Source organism: Gavia stellata, chromosome 6 (genome assembly GCF_030936135.1).
Source record: "Gavia stellata isolate bGavSte3 chromosome 6, bGavSte3.hap2, whole genome shotgun sequence".
NCBI lineage: Eukaryota > Metazoa > Chordata > Aves > Gaviiformes > Gaviidae > Gavia > Gavia stellata.
Window position 1 is genome coordinate 9697190 of NC_082599.1, and position 11238 is coordinate 9708427.

An 11238-nucleotide genomic window follows, 5' to 3' on the forward strand; every position below is an offset into this window, starting at 1 on the left:
AAAAACCCAGCGCATTTTTTTTGTGCGCTTGAATCTGGGTTTAATGTTTATACTGTCTAAAGAGGCTTGCGTTCACCTAGTTATTGCCACCTTCAGATTTATTTTTTTTTTAGGATGGTGACAGGTAGAGGGCATAATTTGCTAGATCTTTAGATAACTTGACTACTGAGTGATCGTTCTGTGGAGGTGTTCCATCGTCATCTTTAACCATATTTTCTTACATCAAATGGTTGCAAACATAAAACACCAGTGCAAAATCTCAGTATTGCTTCGTGAAAATTTAAGATCATAAATTCTGATGTTGAAAAAAAAAAAAAGGGAAAAAGAAAATCCTGAAAAACTCCACTGTTGTATATCAGAGGCGATGAGCACCTACAATGCTGCAGTTGTAGGTGTATTTTGAGTAGTTTTACAAATATGTGTTTTACTCTAATGCAGTCCTTTCTTTCCTGGTCTCAGAAGGGAAAACAATTGCCATGTTGATGTGTTTCTCTTTGCTTTCTTAGAGTGACAGTGCTACCTAGTGCTCAGTTAGGGTAAAGGCAGCTATCTGCACAGATACTGTCTTCAAAATCGATTAATTTATTTTTAGTTTAAAGGCTTATCAGTGGAAATGATGAGCATGCCCAGAATGTGAGTGCTCCTCCAGGATCAGCAGGGCGGTTCTCCATGTGACATGGCACACAAGGCGCACAGGGCTGGTGTGGTGACCTGTGTGGTCTTCCTACCTCTAAAAACATTTTCAACCAAGAGTTTTTGCCAGCTCCATTGACTGTGGGAGAAGTCCTGGGCAGTCCTGCTCCATTCCTGGGGCTGGCGGAAGAGAAGAGCAGCTCTGTGATGAGCCTGTCCAGTTCAGCCCTGCTGCAGAGCAGTATGTGAGCTAGAGATGGTCATCTCAATGATAGGAGAAGATCCTTTCTTCTCATTTTGCATATGGAGATGGCAAGCTGAGCACTTTTAAAGGCGGATAGTAGTAAGTCAAAGGTAGCAGGAAGGAGGGACAGAAAATGGAAGACATCAGTTGCAACAGCTGAGGATGAAATAAATAGATTCTGTCCTAGCCTCTATGCCTGTTGGTAATGGCTAGGAAGTGTCGCTCCCAGGAAACATGCTTCAGGTGTCAGGAGACTGTGATGATAATAAAAATGTGTCTGCATTTATTGGTGAGAGGGAAGAATAAATAGAACGCAGTCTTTCTTTATAGAAAGTGCCTGCCATGCTGCTATTCAATGTGTTGCAGAGGAGGTTGGATCACGCACTGCAGATGATGTTGATGAGGAAAGTTTACACTTTCTTTTTGCGTAGACGCTTTTTTAGCAGTTTCGTATGGACTGCCAGTCCTAGTTCCAAACTCACCAATGAACTGAATGTACAGTCTATTGGGTAATCCATTTACTTCAGTGAAAGAAATTAAGTAAAGGAGGAAACTTATTTCCCATGCGTCTCCTATAATTTAAATGAGTGCTTGCTCCAGTCTCACTCCTGCGTGCTTGGTTTCCATCTCCCAGTGCTCTGTTACCTCCCTTTTAACTTCTTCCTCTCTGTGTAACCTCTGAGAGTTTTGGTGTCAAAGATGTTTGCTTTCTGCAAGAGGTCTCTTGCTTTCTACTCATGGATGTCCTGCAGCTTGTCTCAAGGCTCTTTGTTTTGCAATGAAGCTTAACTAGACTGTTGTGCTGCTATTATCATACAGGCTATTTCAATATTATTTTCACCGATACTGTAAAAGTGTAAATTTAATTACAGAGTGTGTGTAAAGGAGAAATTTGACGCAGTGTAGGTCTGCAGGCCTCAAGAAATGTCTGCAGAGGGAACGGTCCTTTTATGATGTTCATGCTTTAGTCACTGGTAATAGTTCAGTTACAGAAAAAGCCAGAGCTGCTGATTTTTTTTTTTAAGTTGTTGAATTAAATAGTATGTTTTAAAACAGTTGTAGGCAAATTCTCAAAAGCATGAGTGATCATGAAATACTGGGTTTCATGCATTTTCGATTCAACACAACGTCTGCATCTTTCCACGGCAGTGCCTAAGGAAGCAGAAAAAGGAGATAACCAAGATGAGTTTGAGCTCTATGCTACCGAAATCCTTTCCATATAAAATACTCCTGCTCAACCTAAACCAGTTTTTTAATGCCGGGAATGAGTCAGAATGTAATCTCTCTTCTCCAGAGTCAAATGGGAACATGCCCAGAATATCTCTGATCTCAGGTTGATCTCGCGAAGTGCCGTATGGTAGATCTGTATGCCTGAATCTGTAAAGTAGCCAGTCATTTGAAATCCCCTGGAACTTATTGTGTGTATTGTCAATCCTTTACACCTGAGTGGATCCAGGAAGGGGTTTTCATCCTCTGGTGAACATCTGACTAGGTCAACTTAAAGAGAAGATGTGAATGAAGTTGTTTTCTCAGGGCTGTGACGTTTGGAAGGATTGTGATATTTCAGTTTAGGAATTCATGATAGAAGGAGATTCTAGTGGAGCGCAGTGTGGCAACAGGGAAATCTTCTGTGGAGGAAACATAAGTGTCCTCCCATTAAATGGGAAGTCAAGTGATGCTCAGTAGAACCAGCCCGCCTCCAGAGGCAGTGCTGCGTGGCTGGCCATTCCCTGCATCCCCTGACTGGCCTTTCAAAATCAGTAGGTAACTGAATAATACTAAATTCAGATCAAATTCCTTATGAGGCATGACATTTTGGGAAACATAGGCTCATATTTGTGTCATTATAATGGACATCGTAAGACTAAGGATTACTTTAGTATAATGTATTCTTTGAAAATGAGAGAACAGCTGTCATTAGTACTATATGAAGACCTGTCCGATGCTCTTAGTTTCTTTTTGATGCTACCTCAGGTCTAAAACCAACACGCTGAATTAATTCTTAAGAAATGCCATTTTATTTGTGGTACTCACTGTATCTGAACATTATTGAAAGAAGGATTTAATATAGATTCAAATGGGTCTGTGTCTAACATATAGGTATGCGTTTAGTAGGGTATTACTGAAGCCTTAAAGTATAAACAAGAAGTCATCTAGATTTTCGAAGGAGAAAAAACAACTTACCACCAATAATATGCAAAACACTTATGTTACGGCACTCGGGTATCAGCCATAGCACTAGCTGTTAAGGACTTGAACCTGGAACAGGTCGGTCGCTGGCACGGTCCCTTATAAGCAGTCCTCGTGGCATTTTTGGAAATGTAGCATTGCAGGAGGGCTAGCATTTGTCACGAAGGACTGATATTTTTGCAGAGATTTGCTGTAGGTCTATTTGGCTTTGTTGGTTCAAATGATAGACAAGACCTTTTCTGAGCAAACTAGAATTTTGTGTATCATGCTCATGTTAAACATTGTCAAGCAGAAACATTTTCTTCAGGATTAAAAATTGTCTTGCTTCCTACCAATTGTCACATACTGAGGATTTCTTTATTTTTTCCTCTCAGATCTGTATTTTTTCTTACCTTGCTTTGGCAGTGATCTTCCCAGCCTCTTGCTGTTATAGTTAGCTCTTGCTTCAAGGCTTCTTGTATGGCGATTTGTAGGAGAGACATCCATAATTTCATGCTTCACATTGAAGTTTTAGCAGCCATTGAGGTCGGTAGTCCAAAAATAAGACTTAACTACTTCCTTTAAAATCATGTCATTTCTGTTCATGATATTAGATAATAACTAAAAAACCCCCTTGTCTCTGAACATGTAGTAATTTCAAATAAATGTCATTAACTTCAAAAGTAAACAAGGTCAATAGATAAAAATCAACTAATCTAGTATTTGTGCATTATAGTTACATAGAGAATCATGCAAGAAGAGCTTTTGTTCAGTGAAACTTTTGTTTAACTTGTTGGAACATCTTTTCCAGAAGTAGTTTAGACAGTATGAAAAGAAATCACAAAAGTTTAAATCTATCTTGATGTACAGTATTGTGGTGGAAATACAAGTTAGATATACTGTGGGGAAACAAAAATAATACTGAAAAGATTACAGGTGAGCATCTGTTTTCATGCAAGCTCTACGATAGCTAATGCAGTACTTCAGGTTTTACTTTAAAAATGAAAGATGAATGGGTTTCTTAGACAGTGGTACCAATAATTTTGGAAACTTATTAGAGCATTCTTTACAAGGAAGCTAGCTGATACAGTGGATAGTCTGACTGGTAAAAGAGCATGATTGAAAATAACAGCTTTCTAGGAGGTTATTTCAAGATCACCTTGTAATGAATGTGCGAGCACTCAAGATATCCTGAGAGTGTTATGGATGCTAGAAATACTGAATTTTAGCACTGAAAATAATGGCTGCCAAATTATTCTAAAAAGTTGAAAAAATTAAGGGTGTTAAACTAATGAGGTGGCATCATTAACATATGCAGAATTCATTAATTTTGTATGTATTTTCTTAGCAGGTGTATTTGGAATCAAAAAAATCAGAAGCTGGTGAAGTAAGTCTTTAGAGTAGTGCCTTGAACAACATTTTGAGCTAATAAAATTCCATAGTTTACACAAAAAAAAGTGTTTTCTTCAGACTATCGCTGTTAACATCATCTAAGTGCAGAATCAGTGCTAAACTGCGTATCATCCCGAATTCAAGAAGACAGAAATAATCCAGTAGGATAAGTATGCAGTTATTTTACTTCAGGTTTCCACTGAAGTGGAACACTAGTTTGTATGCCCGGCTGATAACCCACCTGCTCAGGCTCAGGACAGTAGCAGCTCAGGACCTACACACTCTAGCAAAATCATACCTACTTGTTCTGTGCCTGACAATCAGCATTGTTCAGTGTAAAACTCAGTGTTTAAATAGTAATGCAAGTAAGTATATACTGTCCCAAAATCAGGACATAAATTTTCAAGAGATCTTTGTTAGCAGGATGAATAATGTTCATACTTGCAAGTCATGATAGATGAGGATTTGTTTGAAAACACAATGTAGATCACGATTTGTGTTGAGATATTAAAAATCTTTGTCAGCGAAGATATTTATGGTGGTATTTCAGGCTATGGTGTTCATATTGTCCAAGTAACTTAGTTTAGTAATTGTCTTCTTTCTTTCTTGTTAAAACAAAACCAAAACTTTTTTTTATACCTAAATAAGGTATATATACCTAATATACCTAAACAAACATGAAGTGATTCTGCATCACTTTCAGTACCATAGTTTGAGCACAGTGGAAGCTGAGAATTTCTATTAAAACCGTTTAAATTAGAATTTTCCAGTTTCCAACTGGAGAAGTATTGTTTGTGTAACATTAGTTTATCCTTTCGTTTTGCAGTCCTTAATGCTCTCTCTGGTTAAAGCATAGGCATGTGTAACTGCTGTACTTGAGAAGACCCTGATGCTAGAAGTTACTGCCTTGCCCCTGGGCTGTGTAATGGGTGGTGTTTAGGCAGTTCAGTGAAGGATCAGATGGGTTGGCTTTTTGTTTCCACAGTTGTCTGTATTGACAAGTAAAATCAAATCTGATGAAGATGCTTTTCAATAGACTTATCCAAGAATTGATGCCTTGTTGCCAAAGCAATTGAGTATTAAAATGTATTTAGTGTTTTGATTGCAATTTTTTTCGCTTTGGAAAATAAGGCAGTAATACAACATAAGAACAGGCTGTGACATAATACCCAAACTAGTCAGTCAATAAACTTTATTAATTCATATAAAAGTATAAGTAAGTTGTCTACAATAAGATTTATATATGTTGTCTAGTTTCACTAATAAGTCTGTACTATACCAGTATGTCTTCCTTTAGTCAATTTTTATATGCTAATTACTGAGCAGCTTCTTAATAATTTATCATTATGGGTGTATAGGCTGCAAAATCAAATTTTGCTTTTGTGCATCTCAAGAATATTAATGCAATAATAGCTCAATTCTTGTGGAAGAAGTCACTAAATGCAGCTTCTCTTCTTCAGTTGATCACAACAGGGGTCTGGAGCATAAAGCATTGGGAGAATTTCCTGTGGCAGTTGAGTGAGACCTGTTGTTGTCGTGAGGATCAGTTGTCAGCAGGAGGGCTGGAGATGGTTCAGGAGAGGGGAGAGAAGCAGGTGACAGCAGGACATGCAGGGTACAGCTGAAGGGATGCATCCCCAGGTTCTTTTCCAGCTCCTCTTGTCCTACTGTTTGCTGAAATACTCATCCTTTCAGTGATTCAGACAGGTTTTTCTCACGTTAAAAGTGTCAAGTTCTTTGAAAGGAACGGATTTACTTTTTTTTTTAATGGCAGTTCAGAGATTTTTTTACACTCTTGTAAGCGTCTTGTTTTTAAACCTTATTTAATGGCTGTGATTAATTCTTAGTCTTCAAAACTTAGTCTTTAGTGGTAGGACTTCATTAGTCCTTAGTTCTTTTCTAGCCAGAAGAGTGGTGTCAAGAGAATGTGTATTAGATACAGTTCTATAAATGATAATAAAATGACATCAGTCAAGGAGGAGAACACAAACTTTAGCAACTCCTTCACCCATTCCAGCAGATAACATCCAGGAGAGCTGAGCTTTGTCCAAGGTCTTTCACTGGTGCTTTGTGCAGCGTGACTGTATTCTTGTTGGTAAAATGTGCTTAACCTGGTCAAGAGCATTCTGATTAAAACCCCAAAAATCACCTGCCAAGTGTTTTCCTTTTTTAAAGCTAAATCCCATTCCTACCAGCTCAGAAACTAAGACGTTGGCAGTGACTTAGCTAAACCTTTCCATCGTAGCAGCTTTCTGAAAACTGTACAGTGCAAATTAACCCACTGATGCTTATCAGGTTTGCTGAATCCTTTACCTTTTCCTCAGCTTTCACTTCAAAATCACAGGAGTGATGGAATTATTAAACTTCTGTGATTTTCCTGGTGAGAGGGAAGTTTCCTGTCAATTACAAGAAAGTGCAAGGTAGCTACTGCCAAAATTAATTGCTTCAAAATCACAGATAGATAAGTTACAGAAAGACCCTAGAACTGAATTGTCAGGCTTAGATACAACAAAATATGACTGTCAGGTGCCATGGCTCTTGTTAAATCAGCATCTTATCAACGTGAGTCTTACCTGTTCAAAGAAGATCTAAGTAGGCAATTCTAATAGCAAATTTCATGTAGGCATTTCACATCTTGCTTAAAATGCTGCATTAGATTGAATGAACAGGGAACAACATTAGTTGGGTTAAAAATTCTCTCACTGAGAGATCTCAAAGTATGTCACCCTTAAAATGTATTGATGAGTGGGCTTGTATGTGGTTTCCCAAGGAATAGTTGTTTGTCTAAAGATATGTGGTACTTTTTTAATAGTCTAGATGGTGATACAGAGCTTTTGCAGGTGAAGTTTAAAATCCTGGAGACTGACCATCAGAGTGCTGGAATCATCCAAATGTGGGGGCATGCCACTGAGTTCCAGGCGAGATGCAGGAGCAGAGTATTATGTTTATACTTATCCATCAGGAGGTTATAATGAAATCTAGAGAAGTTTTAAGGTGCCTATATACATACATATGTGTGTGTATATATGTATAGATAAAGCTCAGTACAAAACTGGATTGACTTTATGTAGAAACTTATGCACAGAAAAGAAGAATGTTAGTAATTCTTTAATTCTGCATCCAAAGCCATAAGAACAAGTGGAAACTGGAAGCTGAATCAGAACAATTCTGTCTTGAATGTGCCACAGCATAGGCCATTAAACATACAAAACTTGCTCTGAGATACTGGAATCACAGTGGCATGGAGCTTTAAAATTACAATTGAAGCCTTCAGAAGATGTGTTTTAACCTAGTTACTGTGAAATCTCTGTGGCCTGTGTTCACAGGCAGTGAGATGACAGGATCCCTAATATTTCCATCCTGAATATTCTGTGATGCTGAATAGTTATTGCAGGTTCTCATTGATTGTTGGGTGTGTACCTACTTAATGTGTAAAACTTCATCTTCTCAAATTTCTCAAGTGTCTTTTTGAAAAATATGCTAATATAACTAAAGCACTAACTCAAATCATCAACTTTAATTTTAGGAAGTCTGATAACTTCTTGTTACCAAGGCCACAGGACTGCTTTCTGAGATCATCTTGGCATTGCTTGGGCTTCCTGCTGCAGCAGGGAGCAAGGGCGTGAGTTCTCCACAGCCCTGGCTGAGGCATGCCATAGTTTTGGAGACCTCAATGCTATGTAGGGGTTTTTTTCATAGTTACAGCATTGTGAAATGCTGCTCTCATAGTATGGGAAGCATATATCAGATGCACTTGTCTGGGTAGATGTCTGTTCCATGGTTTCCTGTTACTAGAAGGACTTGGAAATAGTGACCTAAGCCATCTCATCGGGGTTGTGTGGTGGTTAGTGTCTGTCAAAAGGTACCCACTTATTTGTGTTAAAACAGTATGAGGATATGCAGTCTAGAGATCAAAACCTACCACTTCTTTTTCCTGTTTCTGTCCTGTGGAAAGCCCTGATCCTTTAACGTACGTCAGGTGGATGAGGGAGCTGAGGTTGTTCAGCCTGGAGAAGAGGAGGCTGAGGGGAGACCTCATCGCTCTCCACAATTACCTGAAAGGGGGTTGCAGAGAAGTGGGTGTTGGTCTCTTCTCCCAAGTGACTAGTGACAGGACAAGAGGAAATGGCCTCAAGTTGCGCCAGGGGAGGTTCAGGCTGGATATTAGGAAAAATTTCTTTACTGAGAGAGTGGTGAAGCACTGGAACAGGCTGCCCAGGGAGGTGGTGGAGTCACCATCCCTGGAGGTGTTCAAGGAATGTGTGGACGTGGCATTGTGTGACATGGTTTAGTGGGCATGGTGGTGTTTGTTGGTTGATAGTTGGACTTGATGATCTTACAGGTCTTTCCCAACCTTAGTGGTTTTGTGATGACTCCAGGTGTTCGTGTGTGAAATTGAGCTCTGCCCAGTTGAATGTTTCTCATTCAGTTGGTGGGAGTTTGGCTGCAGAGTTTGGTTCATCTGTATGGATTGAATTGAAGAGCTGTCACCTTTGCTTAACAAGTGATGGTCTGGGTTTTCCAGTTGGTACAGTTGCTTAATGCACCAGCTCAAACACCTTTCAGCTGGGTCCCTGACTGCAGTCTCAGAAGTCTCTTTCCATTCCCTGGACACCAATAAGAGAAAAGTATGTTTCTGAGAAAAGAAATATGGCAAAATTTAAATCGGTTTGGTACAAAATACGTTTTCTTTAAGTGGAACTTCAAGTGTGTTTTAACTGTATGGTCTGGCTTTTTGTCTCTGCAGAGTTTACAGATGCTTCCTCAACAACGGAAAGCCATAGCAAAATTTAAGGAGCCAGCACATGCTTTAGCATTTCAACAGAAATTCCACAGGTAAATAACTAAGCACTGCTACCGCCTCGGTTCCTTCCCTCCCTTCAAAAGATTAAATCAGTCTCCTCTGCTCAATGTTTCTCTTAATCCAATCAAGCATCTCTTTATTAGGGACCTTCATAGAACATCCTTGTCTGTTCTCCATTCCTAGAATCAGTTTGAATACCAGGTTTAAATTTCTTTTAACTTTTAACAGGCACATGATAGATCTGTCCCACATAAATGTGGCACTGATAGTTGAGTGATGTCTGCTGAGAGAAACCCTGACACTAACAGAAGCGAACTGTGGAGCTGCACGAGGCACAGTGGCAAAACCATCAGGTTGTGAAACCTTTCAGCTTAGTCTTTAATTGCTATGTTGAACTACAGAAAGCAGCAAGATGTCCTTCAGAAGAGCTGAACTTGAGAGGATCTGCAAAGGTGGAATTTCTGTTTGGTTTGTTCACGTTCTGTTGTAACCACATGGAATTACAGATTTTTTTTCAAAATGCTTTCAATGCATGTAGACACTGTTCTTCGAGATCCTACTGTGTGACCACAGTGACTTGAGAGAGAACGTTTACATCGAAAGAGTTAAAAACTTTCTTCATAGCAAAGAATATTTGATAATGGTTGCTCTTATCTTCGGTGCGAGGTATTTGAATGAAAACTCACTTTTCTAAACAAAACACGTTAGTCACGTTGTATATCTGGGAGCACAGAAGGTATTCTTGCATAGATTTAAACGTGGTCTACTTCACTGAATAGCAGTATGCTGAGAAGCTTTGGAGGTGACACTGGAAAACTGTAGTTTTGATCTTTGTAAATATGTTAAGTCTGTCTTTGCATTTTTCTATTCCAACACAGACTTCCATCTTCTCCTTCCAACTCCACTTATTCCATAAAACCCTGTGTAGGAATAACATTGCTGTATTTTCCCTTGGTTTTTAAAAACAAGGATCTTTGCCCTTCAGTAGCATCGTGGGGTAGTGAACTCCAAGTTGTAATAGGTTGTTTTAAATGACGTTGCCAGGTACAAGGAAAAAGAAACATTTAGTGGCTCACTGCAGAAATGTTACGCAGGAAGAGTGGCGCATTCCTAATAGTTCTTTTGGGCTAGTGTTTCATGATTGCCTTATGCTTTATTTTGATTAGGTTTTTTCTTTGGGATTTATTTTGTGACTAATGCTGAACCATAAGAAACCCATAACTGAAAGGACTTGGTTTGATATGTTGTTCCTGATAAATACAGGACTATAAGGACGTTGTGAATCTGCTGGTGAACGTGGCAGTTTCCAAAAATTATGTGCAAACATTAAGGAGCTTATATTTTATTCAAAGTAAAATCCGTAATATTTCCTTTTGGTTAGAACCATCTAGATGGTATTGCCAAAGGAACAATTTTTTTCAGTTACTTCTGAATAAACTTACTAAAATGTCATCTTTATATTGGATTCCAGTTTTTATGAACATTTCCTTAGCTTTTAGACTGTGAGCTTTTGCTTCATCCCTTATTTTAGGAGTACTCTTAAGCACTCCACCTACGATTTGAATGGAGGGACTTACAAAAACCTTATAGGTTTGTTACCTGAGTGACCGCAGAAGAACACTATTGGTATGTAATGCAACAGCTGTGAATGGAGTCCAAAATAGGCATGCCAAGCATGGAAGGATGAACTAAACAAGTTTATAGTAGCATAGATTTTTTTTTTTTTTTGAAGATTTAATGGTAACCAAGTCACAAAGACCTGATTAGCTTTCTTACAGTTTTGGTCCAGATTTTCAATTAAGGAGAAGCTACTGAAAATAATTATTGGATAATAAATACTGTCAATAGTTTTCTAGATAAAAGAGCTCTTTGTTCATTGAAATAATACAGAATAATGTGGTACTTTGGAAATATTGCACTGGGAAAAAAATTGAAAGAATACTTTAAACCCATTTACAACTTAGTGATGAGACACAGTAACATCATGAGAATTTAT

At 38.6% G+C, this 11238-nt stretch overlaps 1 protein-coding gene across 1 annotated transcript in view; it reads left to right on the top strand.

The window, feature by feature from the left end:
• RBM33 (RNA binding motif protein 33) overlaps positions 1-10506 on the top strand; it is a 102307-nt gene extending 91801 nt beyond the window's left edge. Inside the window, exons 18-19 of the mRNA XM_059818789.1 lie at positions 9186-9274; positions 9471-10506. Coding sequence (XP_059674772.1) covers positions 9186-9274; positions 9471-9519 — 138 coding nt within the window. The 3' untranslated portion in view covers positions 9520-10506. The remainder of the gene's footprint in view (positions 1-9185; positions 9275-9470) is intronic.
• The last annotated feature ends 732 nt before the right edge of the window (positions 10507-11238 follow it).